Below are 19,025 nucleotides of genomic sequence, written 5' to 3' on the forward strand. Positions count from 1 at the left end.
CTGGGCAGCACCTGGGGGTGAAGGTCGGGAGGGTCAGGGCTGGAGGTCAGAGGCGGCCCCGCGGCTCGGGGTCCCACACCCTCGGGGGCGGCGTCGTGGACAAGTGAACTCGGTTTGTATACAAAATAGATGTGCGCGATCTGGAAACCTCGGTAAAAACAGGCTATAAAAATAGAGACTGTAGTGAAACGTACAAAAGTATGAACAAGCTCCACCCCCGGGAGCGCAGAGGCCGCCAGGGGAGCGGGCGTCCCCGCGGCTGATGGGGGCCCCCGGCCCGGGGCCCGGCGGCCGGAGGGGGAAGCGTTGGCTCAAACAGCGGGGCCGGACCCCGGAATCCTGGGGGCACGAGTCCGCGCCGCGGGGTCCCCGGTCTGGAGTCAGGGCCGCCCCCCCCCCCCCCCCCCCCCCGGAGCTCCAGCCCTTCCCACCGCGTGGCGCCCCCGCCCCTGCCCGGCCCCTGAGCGCGGAGGTCCCGCCCCGTGCGGCCCGGTCCGGCTCAGGTCCTTCCAAACGGACCGAAGGAGCTGATTCCCAGGGAGCCAGGCCCAGCCTGGGGGGGGGGGGCGCTCAGGGAGCAGGGAGGCCCCCCCACAGGCCCCGCCGGGCAGCTCCCGGGGAAGCCGGGCCTCGAACCCCTGCTCCCAGCGACGCGGACGATGGAAAACGCACGGCCGCCCCGGAAGGGAGGCGATGGCGTTGGGTGAAGGGAGACCAGCTCCCTCCGCACAGGGAGGGCCCGGCCCCGATGGCTGCGGGGGGTGGGGGTGGGGGGTTGGGGAGGGGGGACCCTCCCACACGCGCCCCCAACCAGAGTGAAGGCGCCTCCAAACCGCACCAGCCGCCCTGGTCTGAGTGCGCGGCTCCGGGGCGTGAACCGCCGGGAAACGGGTCGCCATGGCCGCGCTCCCCTCCGTCTGCTCAGCGCGCGGAGCACGGAGACCCGGAGACCCGGCCGCCTTCCCCGTGCAAACGCCTCCCCGGGGCTCGGGGTGCCCAGGCCTCGCTCAGGGGCTGCGCCCCAGCCCCCCGACAGAGGCTGTGGGGTGGCCTGCCCTGCAGGACGGGGGCCAGTCCCCCCGGAATCCCGCACGGAGCGTCCTCAGGACTCGGGGCGCCTGCGGACACCGGGGAGGAGCCGGGGTGCGTGGGGTGATGCAGGGGACCCCCCGGGCCGTGGGAGCCACCGCAGGCTGTCAGGTCCCTACAGGCTGCTTCTCAACCTCAGGCCACGGAGGCGGCCACGCTCCAGCGGGGGGTGGGGGGGTGTCTGTGAGCCCCGTGCCCAGCACGGGAGGTGCCCCCCCCCCGGGGGCGTTCTCGGGGCGCAGACCCCACACGCTAACCGCACTGTAAACAGGCCCCTGAGAGGAGCAGATGGACCGGTAGGCCCGGCCCTGCACCCGTCGGTCCGTCGGTCGGTCGGGCCCGGGCCGGGATGCGTGGGGCTGAGCGCTTGGCGGGAAGAGGCTGTAAACAGGGGCGCCCGGAGCGGGGCCACGGGCGCGCTCAGGTGTCCTCCTCGTCGCTGACCAGCGCGCCCTTGTCGGGGCTGGCGTCCCGCTCGCGGAGGAAGTCCTCGCGGATGGCCTCCAGCTCCGTCAGCTCCAGCCGCACCTTCTCCAGGTGGTAGGCCCGCCGGTTGCGGATCTGGCGCAGGGGGAACGGGTTCAGGTCCCCGAAGGCGATGCCGATGAGCTTCCTGGGGGGACACAGGCTGGGCGTCGGCGGGGAGGCCTGGCGCTGTGACGCCCCGCTCTGCGCCCCGACCTGTCCCTGCACACGGACACAGTCCCCGCACGCTGTTCCACGTCTGTTCCAGCTCCTGGGCTGCCCCTCCCCAGCCCAGCTCCCCCGTCGCCCCCCAAAGTTCTGCACAAACAAGGCTGCTCCTCCTCTGTCACCCTTGATGCCGGCCCGCCCGTCCTGCACACTCAGCCCAGGCCCGTCACCCCGCCCCCGCTGTGGAGGCCGAGCGAGTGTGGGACGGAAGGGGGTGGATACAGCATCTTTCCCGGCAGCTCCTGGGGGCCTGCGCCCCGGACGGGGAGGCCAGGCCGCGCTCTAAGCGGAGGGGTGGGCAGGGTCCCGGGGACTCACCGGGCGTCGAGGATCGTGCGGGTGAAGTAGCGGAGGTACTTGAAGATGGACATGGAGTCTTGCAGTTTCAGGATCTCCTCCTCCTTGTATTTGAAAAGAGCGAGGGCGAAACGGAAGATGACCTGCGGGAGGGGCGGGGTCTGTACGCAGAGCAGCGCCGGGCTGGGGGGGGGTGGGGAACGACAGGCTTCTGGGGGGTACAGGCTGCGGGCGGCAGGTTTGGGGGGCGGTGCAGGCTCCTGGGGGGACAGGCTCTGGGAAGATAGGCTCCTGGGCCTGGGGCAGCCATCCACTGGGGAGTGTTCCCACCGAGAAGGGGGCCCCTTTTTTTTCTTTATGAAAATTCTCATTGGAGCCCTGGCCGGTGTGGCTCAGTGGGTAGAGCGTCGACCTGTGGACTGAAGGGTCCCGGGTTCGATTCCGGTCAAGGGCACAGGCCCGGGTTGCGGGCTCCATCCCCAGTGCGGGGCGTGCAGGAGGCAGCGGATCCATGATTCTCTTTCATCATGGATGTTTCTCTCTCCCTCTCTGAAGTCGATAAAAAACATGTAAAAAAAGAGAGACTGGGAGTTGGGGCGGAGCCCTCCTCCCCACCACACACCCTCACCCCTCCGCCCGCCTCCCGCCCCCACTCCTTCGGTCACAGGCCTCTCCACCGCGTCCTCTCAGCTGCACCATCTGAGCGTTTGTATGGTGGGCTCACCTAGAACCCGACTTTTCACACACACTCCACAGCCCGGCCGGGAGCCTGTGGGCATGAGGCTCTGAAGTTGGCCCCGCGTTTGCCCCTGACCCTCCGCGGAGCGACCTCTGGGCTCTACCTTCCCATCCACACAATGGGGGCAACGCCCCGCCCGGGACAGAGGGCGGGCCCAGCCTCGGAAGCATCAAGGCCCCTGCAGGTCTGAGTGTCCATGTTCCTGACGAACGAGCAAATGACTGTCTTATCCTGCAACCCCAGGCCGCCTCCCGGGGCACGCCGGCCGCCGGATGGCTCTGGCCCAGGTGAGCCGGCCACTGCTGCGGCCACTGCCCACCCGCCCACGGACACCCTGCCCACACGCCCCGCGGACACCCCGCCCACTGCCCACACGCCCCGCGGGCACCCCGCCCCACTGCCCACACGCCCCGCGGGCACCCCGCCCACTGCCCACACGCCCCGCGGGCACCACGCCCACTGCCCACACGCCCAGCGGCACCCCGCCCACTGCCCACACGCCCCGCGGGCACCCCGCCCCACTGCCCACACGCCCCGCGGGCACCCCGCCCACTGCCCACACGCCCCACTTACACCCCGCCCACTGCCCACACGCCCCGCGGGCACCCCGCCCACTGCCCACTGCCCACACGCCCCGCGGGCACCCCGCCCACTGCCCACGCCCGCAGCCCCACCTTGGGCCCCTCGTACAGGAAGGAGTCCCAGATCTTGAAGAGGACGTCGCTGACCACGCTGTCCACGAACACGACCAGGAACCAGTTGAAGGTGATGAGCGTGTAGTCCACCTTGTGCTGCTCCAGGTGCGCGTGCAGCCGCGGCAGCTTCTCGCTCATCAGGTCCCGGAACACCCGCTGGTCCACCTGGGGGCAGAGGCCGGGGGTGGGGGTGAGGGTGGTGGTGGGGGCCCACCGTGCCGACCCTGCCCCGGAGCGCAGGGGCGGGGCCCCGGGCAGACGGCAGGTGCCATGCAGCACCCTCTCCGCAGGCCTGAGGCCACTCCCTGCCCAACAGGCCCGTGAACGCAGGACAGTCGGCTGCCCAACCTCGTGTGGATACGGGGGCCCTGCTCACGGGGCCACACACCCGACCCCCCAAGGAGCGTGCAGGCCTCAGCACGTCCACGCCAGAGATCCCTGCGCTGTGGGCGGGGCCGACGGCCCGGCAGTGCCCGGAGTCCATCGTGGCCTCTGCTGCCCGCACGGCGGGACACACACCGCCTGTCCCCGGAGACGCGCACCTCTGACGGGGGACCCGGGCTAGCACGCCCCGCGGCCTGGCCGCAACTTCCTTAGAACCGCAGGGCAGTCGGGGGCCTCCCACCCCCGCCTCCTTCCTGTACTGGGTCTGGGGTCCTCCCCGTGGTCCCTCCCAGGTGTCCCCTCGGAGCCTGCGGCACATGCACCCCGGCCCGGCCCAGCCTCCGGGAGAAGCCCAGCGGGCACACGGGCTCCCGGCGGCCTGGCCGAGGGCACCGGGGGCTGAGCTGGGACGTGAACAGCAGGCCTCCTGCCAGCCAGGCGCTGAGGGAGCCCAGCCCCTATCCCAGGGCCTCCCCGTCCTCGCCCCGGAGGCCTGCACTGGGGCTGCATTTGGGGCGCATGGCTGCTCCGTACCCCCCGCGCTGCCGGGGGACACAGCGTGTGGGGCGCATGGCTGCTCCGCCCGCCCCCCCCCCCCCCCCCCCCCGCGCTGCCGGGGGACACAGCGTGTGGGGCGCATGGCTGCTCCGCCCGCCCCCCCCCCCCCCCCCGCGCTGCCGGGGGACACAGCGTGTGGGGCACATGGCTGCTCCGCCCCCCGCGCTGCCGGGGGACATAGCGTGTGGGGCGCATGGCTGCTCCGCCCCCCGCGCTGCCGGGGACACAGTGTGTGGGTCGCACCTGGGAGCCCAGGAGCGTCTTGGTGTAGTAATCTCGCGGCATGAACACCTCCACGATGGCGACCAGGCACCAGAAGGCGTCCTCCTGCTCCAGGTACAGCAGGGCCACGGCCACCAGCCTGCAGGCACCCGGGGGACAGGTGAGCGCCGACCGGCCCCCCACCCAGGCTGTCCCCGCCGGCCCCCGCCGAGTCTCATTCTCTGAGCAACAGCAAGGCGTTTCCCAAAGTTTCAGAGGCAAAAAGCTGAACTTCCTTCGTTTGTCGCTGTGTTTTAATATGTTTCTTTTAAAAAAATGTTGTATTGCCCCGCCAGCCTGGCTCAGGGGTTAAGCGTCAACCTATGAACCAGGAGGTCAGGGTTCAATTCCCGGCCAGGGCACATGCCGGGTTGCAGGCTCCATCCCCAGTAAGGGGGGCGTGCAGGAAGCGGCTGATCGATGATTCTCTCTCATCATGGATGTTTCTGTCTCTCTCTCCCTCTCTCTTCTTCTCTCTAAAATCAATAAAAGTATATTTTAAAAAAATAAAATATTTTTATTGATTTTTTTGAGAGAAAAGGGAAGGGAAAAGTAAAGAGAAAGAAACATCAATGAGAGAAACATTGCTAGGTTGCCTCCTATATGTACCCGCAAGCTGGGTACGTGCCCTGACCGGGAATCAAACCAGCGACCGATTGGTGCACAGGATGGCGCTCAACCAGCCAATATAGAGGAAAAAAGAGGGAGAGAGAGAAACATCAATGATGAGAGAGAACCATGGATTGGCTGCCTCCTGCACGCCCCACACTGGGATCGAGCCCACAACCCAGGCATGAGCCCTGACCAGGAATCGAACCTGAAACCCTTCAGTCTGCAGGCCGATGCTCTATCCACTGAGCCACACCAGTTGGGAGATATATATAGATATATATATATATATACATACATATACACACACACACACACACATATATATACATATTAGAGGCCCAGTGCATGAAATTCATGCATGGGGGCGGGGGGGGGGTCCCTCAGCCTGGCCTGCACCCTCTCCAATCCAGGACCCCTTGGGGGATGTCCTACTGCCGGTTTAGGCCCGATCCTGGCAGTCGGACATCCCTCTCGCAATCCGGGACCGCTTGCTCCTAACTGCTCACCTGCCTGTCTTCCTGATCGCCCCCTAACTAGTCCCCTGCTGGCCTGATCGCCCCCTAATGCCTCTGCCTCGGCCCCCACCACCGTGGCTCTGTCCGGAAGGACGTCTGGAAGATGTCTGGTCTAATGAACATATTACCCTGTTATTAGTATAGATCTTAATGGGCTCTTTTTGGCTGAGCAGGAGGGCGCTGGGGGCAGGGCCTGAGGCCGGCGGACGGCCCTGCGGGCGGACGCACCGGGGGGCACCCACCTGTTCAGGCCCTGGCAGTAGCCAATGTCGGGGTTACGCCAGGAGAAGGCGAGCAGCACGTGGCGCAGCTGCTGGATGCCCTCGGAGGCGGGGCCGGCGTAGTGCCGGTTGTGGGGCAGCGTGCGCAGCAGGTCCAGCTCGATCTGCTGGGAGGCGGGGTTCTGCTTCTCCAGCGCCGCCCGCAGCAGGGCCGCGAAGTAGCCGGGCGCCGCGGCCTCGCGGAGCTTGCGCGTGTGCAGGTCCACGCACCAGCGCCACACCTTGGACCGGTGCTCGTGCGGGATGCCCGCCCGGATCAGGCTCTTCAGCTCCGGCGAGCGCGCCATCTCCCGCGTCATCGTGCCCGCCAGGTAGTTCTCCCACTTGACCCCCGTGGACACCTCCTGGTTCTCGGCCAGGGACAGGCTCCTCAGGTCCAGCGCCCGGACCTTGGCCACCAGCCGTTCCTCCTCGTCGTCCTCGGGGACCGTCCTGAACCCGTAGATGTCGTACTCGCTGCGGAGGGAGCACGAGGCGACAGTGAGCGGCGTGGTCTCGGCAAAGAGGCCAGGAAGGGCCCGGCCGGTGTGGCTCAGCGGATAGAGCATTGGCCTGCGGACCAAAGGGTCCCGGGTTCGATTCCCGTCAAGGGTATGGACCTATGTTGCAGGCTCCTCCCTGACCGGGCCCTCGTCTGGGCGCGTGCAGGAGGCAACCCATCGATGTGTCCCTCTCACATCGATGTTTCTCTCTGCCTCTCCCTCTTTTTTACTTTCTCTAAAAATCAATGGAACCCTAACCGGTGTGGCTCGGTGGATAGCGCGTCGGCCTGTGGACTGAGGGGTCCCAGGTTCAATTCTGGCCAAGGGCATGTACCTTGGTTGCGCGCACATCCCCAGTGGTGGGTGTGCAGGAGGCAACTGATCGATGCTTCTCTCTCATCGATGTTTCTAACTCTCTATCCCTCTCCCTTCCTCTCTGTAAAAAATCAATAAAATATATTTTTAGAAAATAAATAAATAAAAATCAATGGAAAAATATTCTCGAAGAGGATTTAAAAAAGGCTTCCCTTCCCTGGTCCGAAAAGGGAAGCTGGACGTGAGCACAGGTGCGCCTGGCCCTCGGAGACAAAACCAGGCATTCCCACTGAGTGAGGAGCCACTTCTCCGGCTCTGCAGGCGCGTGACCGCGTGCGAGGGCAGCCGCAGGGCACCCACGGAGGCCCGCACGCTCTGTGCCGAGCGTGTAAGCTCACACAAGCGCCTGGGACAGGCGAGCAGGCAGAGCTCAGGCCCGCCTCCTCCGAGGCCAGGAGCAATGAGGCTGCGGACGCTCTGAGGTCAGGACGGGCTCGGCTCGGGCAGCCGATGAGAGGCAGGGTCCCGGGGAGCCCGTGAATCCGCCGCTGTCCCTCCCCCTCCCCCCGGCCGCCCCCACCAGCCGCGGGTCCCCTGACCTGACGAGACGCGGCTTCACCAGCGCCTGCTCGGGCTGCTCCGGGCCCTCGACCTGCAGCGCGTCGGCCAGCAGCTGGGCGATGACCTCGCGGGCGGGCCCCTGCTCCTCGGCGCACACGGGCGCCTGCATCTCTTGCAGGAGGATAAGGTACTTGCTCTCCACCTGGCACAGCTTGGCCTCCAGGCTCGCGTACTGCGGGGGGAGAGGGTGGTGACCCCACGGAAGGGACAGGACGGAGAGCGGGCTCGGGCTCCGCGGCGACCGGGAATGCCAGGCCCCGGGAAGTGAGCCGGAGAAGCGGGGCCCGTGGCGAGACGCTGATTTACGCCCCGGGCACCTGTCCTGGGCGCCTGGCCGGCCACGGGCTCCCTGCCCCCCGGGGCTGGCACGGGAGGCGTCTGGATGCCACACCAGTGTCGGTGCCGGACAGGTGCAAGCGGCGCGAGAACCAGGCCACATGCCGTGGCGGGGGCCACGCCGGGTGCCAGTTGGTACACGGGCCACGCACGGCTTCCCCATGTGCCATCGACACATTCTAAGGACAGCGACCCAGGACCGGCTCCCAACGGCCACCTTGTCAGGGGAATCAAATACACCCCCGGCCCAGCCAGCGTGGCTCAGTGGCTGGGTGTCCGCCTGTGAGCCAGGAGGGCACTGGTTCGATTCCTGATTCCCGGTCAGGGCACAGGCCCGGGTTGTGGGCTCCATCCCCAGAGTGGGGCGTGCAGGAGGCAGCCGATCCAGGATTCTCTCTCATCATCGATGTCTCTTTCTCTCTCCCTCTCCCTTCCTCTCTGACATCAATAAAAATGTATTTTAAAAAATGCAAATGACCCTGCCCAGGCCGGTTGCTCAGTGGTTAGAGGGCAGCCCCAGCAGCGAGGGAACGTGGACTTGATTCCCGGTCAAGGGCATGTACCTGGTCGCAGGTCCCTTCCCTGGCCCCAGCCGGGGCCTGTGTGGGAGGCAACCCGTCGATGTGTCTCTCTCACATCGATGCTTCTCTCTCTCTCTCTCTCTCTCTCTCTCTCTCTCTCTCTCTCTCTCTCTCCCTCCTCCCCTTTCCCTGAACTACCAGGAAGCGAGCCGGAGACACTAAAAACAAAATCCCTTCCCCTCACTCTCTCTAAAAGAAAGCAAAGAGGAAAACATCCTCAGGTGAGGACTTAAAGGAAAAAAAAGCAAATAGCTTTAATTCGGGGCTCGGAATTGCAGTTACCTGGCCTGCAATCTCTACTGCCTGCCTCACCCCGGACAGCGACGCAGCACGCGGCGTCCGCACCCTGTGGGTTTTAACTACATTCTGGTGCCAGCGACCACGTCCCTCCAGCCTGCGCCCTGAACTGGTTTCCCAACGAGTCCATTTCTTTCTTTCTTTTTAAATATATGTTCATTGATCTGAGAGAGGAAGGGAGCGGGAGAGAGAGACATCCATGATGAGAGAGAATCACGGATCGGTTGCCTCCTGCACGCCCCCCACTGGGGATCGAGCCCACAACCCGGGCCTGTGCCCTTGGCCGGAATCAAACCCGGGACCCTTCAGTCCGCAGGCCGACGCTCTACCCACTGAGCACACCAGCCAGGGCCAAACGAGTCCATTTCCAAATGGCTTCCAAGCTGCACCCCCACCAGGTGAGGCGAGCACCCCCACCCCGAGCCCACCTTGGCCATCAGGTCCCTCTCCCTCCTCTCCGCATTTCTCCGCAGCGCCGAGAGCTCCAAGATTTCCTTATTGAGGAATTTGTTCTGGGTCTTGTACCCCTGCAGGTTGTCCTGTTCGAAAAGGAAAAGCAAGAAAACAAAAAACACATCAGTTCACGTTGGTTGAATGCGGACTAATTGTTCCACGCCATGAATATATTTTTCAAATGTTATTTTTTCAAAGTATATTTGTATTGATGTCAGAGAGGAAGGGAGAGGGAGAGGGAGAGAGAAACATCCATGATGAGAGAGAATCACGGATCAGCTGCCTCCCGCACGCCCCCCACTGGGGATGGAGCCCACACCCCGGGCCTGTGCCCTGACTGGGAATTGAACCCAGGACCTCCTGGTTTGTAGGTCGACGCTCAAACCCTGAGCCCCGCCGGCCAGGCTGTCCCGTTTCTATTTTGCTGCCTCACCCGACAGCCCTGCCATGTTAGAGTGAGTCCTGAGGAACTGAAAGCTGATGACCAGGCATTTTGGGGTTAATCTCGCCCCCCTCCCCGGGGCAGCGCAGGCAGGCAGGGCCCAGTGCGCTGAGGAAGGAGACGGAGACAGGGAAGGAATTTATGTCACGGTGGTGACTGTCCTGAACCGGCCGCAGAGGGGGCACCCTGCAGCCTCCGTAGGTGCCCTGGGAGGGTGACGCCCTCAGGGTGCATAAGCCAGGCCCCTCGGCCTGGAAGCCGGCAGGGGAGGAGGCCGAAAGGGCCGGAGCAACGGCAGTCTCGCTGAGCCAGGAGCCTCGAGGGACGTCACCACACAGAGACCGGGAGGGGCTGGGGACTCCTCACCTTGAGCCTGTCCAGCTCCTGCTGGTCCCTGCTGGCCGGGCTGGCGGCGGCGGGGGAGCCGGGCGCCGGGGTGGGGGAGGCGGCGCGGCCCTCGCTCTCGCTGAGCTGCCGCGACAGCTTGATGATGACCTCATCCTTGGCCTGGATGGTCTCCATGAGCATGCCCAGCTGCTCGCTGAGCTCGCCCACCTTGGCCTTCAGCGTGCGCACCTCCTGCTGCAGGCTCTCCTTCTCCAGCGCCAGCCGGTCCAGCTGGTGGGTCAGGCCCAGGATCTGGTCGTCCTTCTGGTGCAGCAGCGCCAGCGTGTCCTGGGGGGGCCCGTCGCACAGCCGGCTGCCGGCGAAGTACTTGTCGTACTGCGAGGAGCGCACCGTCTGCTGCAGCAGCCGCACCAGCTCCTGCAGCCACGGGGGGGGGGGGGGGCAGACACGTGACACGTCCACGCGGAGCCACACGGGAAGGTGGGGAAACGCGGAAACCTGACTCAGGACATTTTTTTTTTAATCCTCACCCGAGAAAAATGATCGCCTGAGGATACTTGTCCATTGATTTTTGTTTTTTATTATTTTTTACTGGAGGCCCGGTGCATGAAATTCATGCATGGGGGGGGGGGGGGCTGTCCTCAGCCCGGCCTGCACCCTCTCCAATCCAGGACCCCTTGGGGGATGTCCGACTGCTAGTTTAGGCCCCATAAACTGGCAGTCAGACAACCCTCTCGCAATCTGGGACCACTGGTTCCTAACTGCTCACCTGCCTGCCTGCCGGCCTGATCGCCCCTAACTGCTCCCCTGCTGGCCTGATCACCCCCTAACTGCTCCCCTGCTGGCCTGACCGCCCCTAACTGCTCCCCTGCCGGCCTGATTGCCCCCTAACTGCTCCCCTGCTGGCCTGATTGCCCCTAACTGCCTCTGCCCTGGCCTGTGCCACCGTGGCTTTGTCCAAAAGGACATCTGAAGATGTCTGGTCTAATTGACATATTACCCTTTTATTAATATAGTTTTTCTTCAGGGCCTTCCAGTAAAAGCCGGAAGACCCGCCGGACAAATTCAAAAAGAGCTGTAAGCACTTGCACTGATTTTGAGAGAGGGTGGAAGCGAGAGAGAGACAGAGAGAAACATCGATGTGAGAGAGACACATCGATGGGTTGTCACCAGGGGCAGGGCCGGGGCCAGGGAGGAGTCTGCAGCCAAGGTCCGTGCCCTTGACGGAATCGAACCCGGGACCCTTCGGTCCGCAGGCCGACACTCTATCCACTGAGCCACACCGGCCAGGGCCCTGGAAACATGTTAATACCGAACTTCCTCTGGAAGGATCTCAAAAATAAAGAGGAGATAAAACCGCCTCCATAAAGACAATCGCAGGAAACAGAAGCCGCGGCGCACACGCTGTGACCAGCGGCGGTTCCGGCGAGCACGCACGCCGTGTGAGAGCCGCGAGGCCGACGCTGAGTCACGCTGGCCGCTGGGCAATTAGGGTCATTAGGGCCTGATTAGAAGAAGGAAAGTGCTGTTGGATAGGATGCGGAGAGTCCTTTAAAAAAATACATGTGTGTATATATACTTTTATTGGTTTCAGAGAGGAAGGGAGAGGGAGAGAGAGAAGCATCAGTGATGAGAATCACGGACCGGCCGCCTCCTGCACGCCCCACACTGGGGATGGAGCCCGCCACCCGGGCACGTGCCCTTGACCAGAATCGAACCCTGACCTCCTGGTTCCTAGGTCGACGCGAACCACTGGGCCATGCCGGCCGGGCAGGACTTTAAAGTCTTTTAACTGCTCAGGACTCTTCGATCCTGAGGGGCAGACACCCCCTCCCCTGAGCCCCCCGGGGTCTGCTCTCTCCCTGGAAACCCACGTGTGTCTGAACCGGGCCGGGCCCAGGGCTGGACCTCGGGCCGCAGCCCAGGCAGCACCGACCACGAAGGCCCAAGAGCCAGGAGGAGGAGGAGGAGGGGGGGGAGGAGGGGGAGGGGGCGGGGGCAGGGGAGGAGGAGGGGGAGGGAGAGGGGGAGGAAGGGGAGGGGGAGGGGGAGGAGGAGGGGGAGGGGGAGGAGGGGGGCAGGGGAGGAGGAGGGGAGGGGGAGGAGGGGGGCAGGGGAGGGGGGAGGAGGGGGGTAGGCGGAGGAGGAGGGGGGGAGGAGGAGGAGGAGGAGGAGGGGGATAGCAGGTTCCCAGGGCAGGACTCAGGAGGGGGAGGGGGAGGGGGAGGGGGAGGGTAAGTTACCTTCTGGCTCGACAGTTCCTTGCGCAGACGCTCCAGCTCCTCCTGCTGGCTCTGCACCTGCTGCTGCGCGTCAGGGTCCGAGGTCCGGCTGGCGCCCCCGGCACCCCCTGGCGCCCCCGGCGTGCTCTCGGGGGCGGGGTCCCCGCTGCTGTGGCGGCTCTTGTACGACCCGATCATGTCCTTCAGGGGGCGCCTGCCTTTGTAGGGAACACGGCCCAGATCGAAGAGGAAGCCGGAGCCGGTGCCTCCTGCAGGGACAGAGCGCGTGTGGAGGCTCCGGGAAACCCGGCCGCTTCCCGGCCTCTGCTGTCACTCACCCCCCCCCACCCCCCCTGCAGCTGCCTCTGAGTCCCGCAGAGCCCGGCCGGACGCTTCCTGACAAGGCCGCGCCCCTTGGCCTCGCGAAGGGATTGCACTCGGGCTGGATTGCTCAACCTCTGCCTGGAGGCGATGAAGAAACGGCCCCCACGGGGACGCGCGACCAGGCGGCTCTTGGGAAAACCCAGTTGAGTTTCCAAAATCTCTTTTCTGAAGCTCAGAGCCCCACCTCTGTGTTCATGTAACTGTTTCCCATCTCGGGCCCTTTGAGGACCAACGAGAACAGAGACACAGGCCCGGGGAGCATGGGAGTGGGGGGCAGGGTGTCTCCAGGGCCCCCAGCACCCTGGGGACACGGGGTCCCCTCCCCCAGGGCACCCCATGAAGCCAGATAGCAGGTTCCCAGTGCAGGACTCAGACGTCCTAGGGACCCTTCGCTAACTTGCCCTTAGTCAAAGATACAAAAAAACCTCCAAGTATATGTAAATGTTGTAAACACACGTCTTATCTTTTTATTTTTTTAAAAATATTTTTATTGATTTCAGAGAGGAAGGGAGAGGGAGGGAGATAAACATCCGTGATGAGAGAGAACCATGGATCGGCTGCCTCCTGCACGCCCCCCACTGAGGATTGAGCCTGTAACCCGGGCACGTGCCCTGACCGGGAATCGAACCCGGGACCCTTCGGTCCGCAGGCCGATGCTCTATCCACTGAGATTGGTATTTAAGGATACCGAGGGACCCAGATACATTTCAGTGCAGACGGAGTCACATATGTATTTGAGATATAAAGGGAGACACGGGGTCAGCGCTATACAGATTTCACTCACATAAAGTTAGGAGACAGGCAACAGGAGCCTGTGCTGTGTGCGGGGCCGTGGCCTCCTGGTCTGAAAGGCCCAGGGAGGCAGCCATCGAAGGGACACTGGGGAAATGGGATAATGTTAAAGAGTGTCTCTCACTGTCCTCAGGTGTAACAATGAAGCTGTAATGAACATTTTTTTTAGGAGCCCGGCTGGCGTGGCTCAGTGGCTGAGCGTCGACCTATGAACCAGGAGGTCAGGGTTTGATTCCCGGTCAGGGCATAGGCCCGGGTTGCGGGCTTGATCCCAAGTGCGGGGCGTGCAGGAGGCAGCCAATCAGTGATTCTCCCATCACTGATGTTTCTCTCTCCCCACTCCCTTCCTCTCTGAAAGCAATAAAAATATTTTTAAAAAAATTAAAAAGATGCCCTAGCTGGTTTGCTCAATGGATAGAGCGTTGGCCTGTGGACTGAAGGGTCCTGGGTTCGATTCTGGTCAAGGGCACAGGCCTGGGTTGTGGGCTCGATCCCCAGTGGGGGGCGTGCAGGAGGCATCCGATCAGTGATTCTCTCTCATCATGGATGTTTCTCTCTCTCTCCCCCTCCCTTCCTCTCTGAAATCAATACAAATATTTTTAGGAAAATAAACCAGAAATAAAGAGAATGCAGGCTCCCTGCTCGGCAGGCTCCCCACCCTGTGGCTGGCAGGCGGCGGCGGAGAGAGGGGCCGGGACCGCGGAGCCCGCCCGTACCTCTGCTTCCCTCCGGTGCCGGCCTCCGTCTCTCCTCCTGCGCGGCCGACTCCTCCAGGTCCTTGGGGCTGGGGTCCAGGAGCTCCCACTCCTCGTGGGTGTAGAACACGCTCTTCCGGCTGTCCTGGCCCCTCCCCGGGCGGAAGGAAGACATCGAGTTTCTACGGGGGAAACGAAACGTGTGATTTAGAGAAAAGACACCGTCACGCACAACGTCACCTCACACGCCCGGGGCTGGAGGCTCTGACAGGATCAGACGCTGTGAGACGCAAGTCGTGCTGTCACCGTGGAGACACCAGCCACAGGCAGGTGAGACGAAGGTGTCTACCCAAGACCCAGCCTTTCCCAGACGCGTCCTCCCACATGTGCACAAGGAGCGCGAGCAAGAACTATCATTTCGGCGCTATTCACATTAGCAAAAACGGTATAACCCGGCCCGGCCAGTATGGCTCAGTGGGTGAGCGTCGACCTATGAACCAGGAGGTCAGGGTTCCATTCCCGGTCAAGGGCGCATGCCCGGGTTGCGGGCTCGATCCCCATGTGGGGCGTGCAGGGGGCGGCCGATCCATGATCCTCTCTCCTCCTTGATGTTTCTCTCTCTCCCTCTCCCTTCCTCTCTTTTTTAAGTAAAAAAAAAAAAAGAATATTTATAAAAGACAAAAAAAAGCCCAGCACCCAGAAAGGTAAAAACCCACGACACTGGTCCCCCAGGAGAAAAATGACCCGGTGTGCAAAGAGGAATGGAAATCCTATCCATCAGGAGGGGAAAAAACAGTCGCTACAACCAGACCCCGAAATGACAGGTGACAACGTTCCTACATGCAATCGTCACCTGTGTCGTCACACGTCACCGCTTTCGGGGTCCTGGGCGAACGGCCCCCCCTCCCGGGACTCACCTGAGCTCGGCGCCCCACTGCTTCAGAGAGAAGTTGATGGAGTTGGGGGGCCCCGGGGCCGGCTGGCTGGCGGCCTGTTCTCCCACCAGCTCTCCGGGGGCTGCGTCTATAGCAAGGACGTTTCGGGCTTTTTCGGCGGAAGCGTTGGGGTGTGGGTACAGGAATTCTGGGAGAGAGGCAGACAGAGGTCGGCGACTCAGAGCTGCCCCGGGGACCCTGACCCCCACGAAGCACAGACTGATATTCTCCACAAACACCTGCATATACACAGGGCGGCGAGGTTTTAATGGAGACGGCACAAAAACATGTGGGTGGCTTCGGTGTTCTGCAACCCTTTTGGCCTGAAGTAGATCACAGTGCCCTGGCTGGTGTGGCTCAATGGGTAGAGCATCCACCTGCGGACTGAAGGGTCCCGGGTTCGACTGCGGTCAAGGCCATGTACCTCGGCTGCAGGGTCGATCCCCGGCCCCGGTCGGGGTGCGTGCAGGAGGCAACCGATCCATGTCTCTCTCACATCGATGTTTCTCTCTGTCTCTCCCCCTCCCTTCAACTCTCCATAAAAATCAACGGAAATATATCCTCGGGACCAGCCGGGTGTGGCTCAGCGGCTGAGCGTTGACCCAGGAACCAGGAGGTCAGGGTTCCATTCCAGGTAGGGGCCCAGGCCCGGGTGGCGGGCTCGATCCCCAGTGGGGGGCGTGCAGGAGGCAGCCGGTCCGTGATTCTCTCTCCTCAATGATGTTTCTCTCTCCCTCTCCTTTCCTCTCTGAAATCAAAACAAATATATTTTTAATAAAATGGCAAGCTAGTCACAGGGCGTACATCAAGTCCCTGGCAGCCGGACCCCCTCCAAGAGAGAGGAGGGAGGGTGCCACCCTCCTCGTACACCACAGTGCTTCCTCTTCTATTTCTTATTTTTAAAATATATTTTTAATGATCTCAGAGAGGAAGGGAGAGGGAGAGAGAGAGAGAGAAATACCAATGATGAGAGAGAATCATGGATCAGCTGCCTCCTGCACGCCCCACTACTGGTGATCGAGCCCACAACCCGGGCATGTGCCCTTGACTGGGAATCGAACCCGGGACCCTTCCATCCACAGGCCGGCGCTCTACCCACTGGGCAACACCACCCAGGCCATTGGCTGACTCCGGACTAGATGGAGCCCCGAACCCTGGTGGTGGGGACGATGCTCCCACCAGCCCGGCTCCCGGCCGGGGCAGAGCACACCCCTCTCAGCAGAGCCAGGAAACAGCGCGGGGACCTGGGGGGCCGCGTGCAGCCCCCTTCCTGTGTGGGCTGGCCGCAAGGCGAGGCGGCCCCTCCGCGGGCTCGGAGTGTGAAGACAAAACCCCAAGGTTACGAGGAAACCCCAGCCTTGCAGCAAGGGCGCCCGCGGCGGACAGCTTCCTGGGGAAGTGGGGCTGGGGGTGGGGGTGGGGGCGGGGGTGGGGGTGGGGAGCAGAGCAGGGCCGAGGCGGGGAGGGCGGTGGCCACACAGGCCTGGTCTCAATGCAATTATCTGACGTGGAAAAGAAGCTGTTTCCCGGCTTTTGCAATGTTGTTATCGTTGCCCGGTTTTCCGTCTTTTTAAAAAAAAAAATCTATTTTATTGATTTTTCACAGAGAGGAAAGGAGAGGGATAGAGAGTTAGAAACATCCATGAGAGAGAAACATCGATCAGCTGCCTCCTGCACACTCCCACGGGGATGTGCCCGCAACCCAGGTGCATGCCCTTGACCGGGATCGAACCCGGGACCTTTCCGTCTGCAGGCCGGCGCTCTATCCACTGAGCCGCACGGTCAGGGCTGGTTTTCCGACTTTGAGTGAAAGCGGAGCTGCCGGCATCCCCGTCCACGTGTGACATCAGCGGTCACGGGACTAAATGCCTCAGGACACGGACGGGCTCGCAGACGTCCCAGAGCCCCGAGTCTCCATCTCCCAGCGCCGCACAGAGCTGTGCCTGAGGAGTCTGCTGTTATACCTGCTCTGTCCCTTTTTTTTTCTCATAAATATTTGTGTTGATGTCAGAGAGGAAGGGGGAGGGAGAGAGGGAGAGAGAAACATCCATGATGAGAGAGAACCACGGATCGGCCGCCTCCTGCACGCCCCCCACTGGGGATGGAGCCTGCCACCCGGGCCTGTGCCCTGACCGGGAATCGAACCCTGACCTCCTGGTTCACAGGTCGACGCTCAGCCCCTGAGCCCCGCCGGCCGGGCGCAGTTTCGTTATTTGTTCTTGATCTAAACGGTGGCGGACGTCTGGTCATTTGTACACATGCACCTTCAGACACGCCGCTGCTCTGAGGATAAAGTCCCAAACCCGGAGGTCAAGGCTCTCCCCCAACCACAGCCCGGCTCACCCCACTGCTCCCACCCCTGCCTCTCCTCCCCTGCACCCGCCTGACTCCTGCTCCCCCTTCAGGGCTCAGCGTGGCTGCCGCCGCCTCAGAGAGGCCCCGACCACCCGCGGACGGGCTCACCCCACCCCACCCCCCCCCACCTGGGGCCTCTGCACCCCGCAGGGCCCTCACACCATCTCACTCCGCCCACTGGAGACGCTGGGAGGGAGGGAGGGAGAAAGCCGCTCACAGGGGCCTGCGCTGCTGAGCGGACGAGAAAAGGTCAGTGGCACAAACTCTAAACTCCCACGTGGCAGGCCCCAGGCCAAGCGAAGGGAACCACACGTGGGCTCAGATGTCTCCGGGGGCTCCCAGGCCACAGCGTTTCGGCTTAAAAGAGGGACTGGCCCGGCCGGCGGGGCTCCGTGGCTGAGCGTTGACCTCTGAACCAGGAGGTCAGGGTTCGATTCCCGGTCGGGGCGCAGCGTGGGTTGCAGGCTCGATCCCCAGGGTGGGGCGTGCAGGAGGCAGCCGGTCCCTGATTCTCTCTCCTCGTGGATGTCTCTCTCTCTCTCTCTCCCTCTCCCGTCCTCTCTGACATCAATAAAGAAATATATTTTAAAAAACCACAAATCTTCTTAGGAAACATGCCGGGTCACAGGCGGGGCTTTGAAAACCGCCCCCCCGCCCCGCCCTCATGTATACACACCCTGAGAGCTCGGCCCCTCTGTCCAACCCACGTGGCGTGGGCTCTGTGCCTCCAGGTGGGCGGAGGGCCAGGCCCTGACCTTGCCCGGCCCCCAAGGTCATTCCAGGCCTGCATACGGCTCTGGCGTGGCAGCCCGGGGAGTGTGGGGAGCCGCCGTGCACCAGGGCTCCTCGGGGCCGGGACCTCTGCGCCCACTTTCCCCGCGAGGCTGGTGGGCGGGCCAGATGGCGGCCACGCCAGGCAGTGACTCACCTGGGGCGCCTCTGGCCACCAGGCCCTGGGAGCAGTCCCCGGGGGTGGGGGAGGTCCTGCTGTCCCACTTGACCATGTCCAGGCCGTTGCAGTACTCCCAGCGCTTCTGCTGCAGCTCCTGCAGCCAGTAGGTCATGAGCTGGCGGTTGGGGGCCTGGGGAGAGAGGGGCAGGGTTACGGCCGCCCGGGGTGAAGCTCAGAGCCACGGTGTTTCGTGGGGACAGACGCACATCTGGCCCTTTAAGGGCTGAGAACAGCTCAAAGACATGTCCATTTCAAGACCGACACCGGGGAATACGCTTTAGCAATTAAAACAACAGCTCGGCTGGTGCGGCTCAGGGGCTGGGCGTCGACCTAGGAACCAGGAGGTCAGGGTTCGATTCCTGGTCAGGGCACAGGCCCGGGTTGTGGGCTCCATCCCCAGTGGGGGGTGTGCAGGAGGCAGCCGATCCATGATGCTCTCTCATCATGGATGTTTCTCTCTCTCCCTCTCCCTTCCTCTCTGAAATCCATAAAAAATATATTTACATTAAAACAACAAAACCCCACCATGACCCACCCAGCACAGATGAATATTAAGTGCATGTGTGAGATAAGCCGGATCCCACATGCTACATGCTGTATGATTCCATGGATGTGACATTTAAAAATATATATTTTTAAAAATGTTTTTATTGGCCGAAACTGGTTTGGCTCAGTGGATAGAGCGTCGGCC

General features: G+C 62.9%; 1 protein-coding gene and 1 non-coding gene across 3 annotated transcripts in view; both read right to left on the minus strand.

The window, feature by feature from the left end:
* Positions 1 to 424: 424 nt before the first annotated feature.
* TBC1D2B (TBC1 domain family member 2B) overlaps positions 425 to 19,025 on the minus strand; it is a 29,505-nt gene continuing 10,904 nt past the window's right edge. The window contains exons 2-13 of one of the 2 annotated variants that reach the window (XM_036355456.1): positions 18,311 to 18,464; positions 15,010 to 15,175; positions 14,114 to 14,274; positions 12,243 to 12,490; positions 10,018 to 10,416; positions 9,185 to 9,295; positions 7,521 to 7,714; positions 6,086 to 6,580; positions 4,699 to 4,816; positions 3,493 to 3,678; positions 2,101 to 2,183; positions 425 to 1,702 (exon numbers count right to left, since the gene is read on the minus strand). In XM_036355456.1, the coding sequence (XP_036211349.1) occupies positions 1,510 to 1,702; positions 2,101 to 2,183; positions 3,493 to 3,678; positions 4,699 to 4,816; positions 6,086 to 6,580; positions 7,521 to 7,714; positions 9,185 to 9,295; positions 10,018 to 10,416; positions 12,243 to 12,490; positions 14,114 to 14,274; positions 15,010 to 15,175; positions 18,311 to 18,464 (2,508 nt within the window). In that variant the 3' untranslated portion in view covers positions 425 to 1,509. Of the gene's footprint in view, positions 1,703 to 2,100; positions 2,223 to 3,492; positions 3,679 to 4,698; positions 4,817 to 6,085; positions 6,581 to 7,520; positions 7,715 to 9,184; positions 9,296 to 10,017; positions 10,417 to 12,242; positions 12,491 to 14,113; positions 14,275 to 15,009; positions 15,176 to 18,310; positions 18,465 to 19,025 lie in introns of both variants that reach the window. The other variant, XM_036355455.1, reaches the window with a different exon arrangement.
* LOC118679155 lies at positions 11,024 to 11,086 on the minus strand. Its single transcript, XR_004975148.1, has one exon. It is a non-coding gene; the product is annotated as a U7 small nuclear RNA (small nuclear RNA).

Source organism: Myotis myotis, unplaced genomic scaffold (assembly GCF_014108235.1).
Source record: "Myotis myotis isolate mMyoMyo1 unplaced genomic scaffold, mMyoMyo1.p scaffold_m19_p_22, whole genome shotgun sequence".
NCBI classification, from domain to species: Eukaryota; Metazoa; Chordata; class Mammalia; order Chiroptera; family Vespertilionidae; genus Myotis; species Myotis myotis.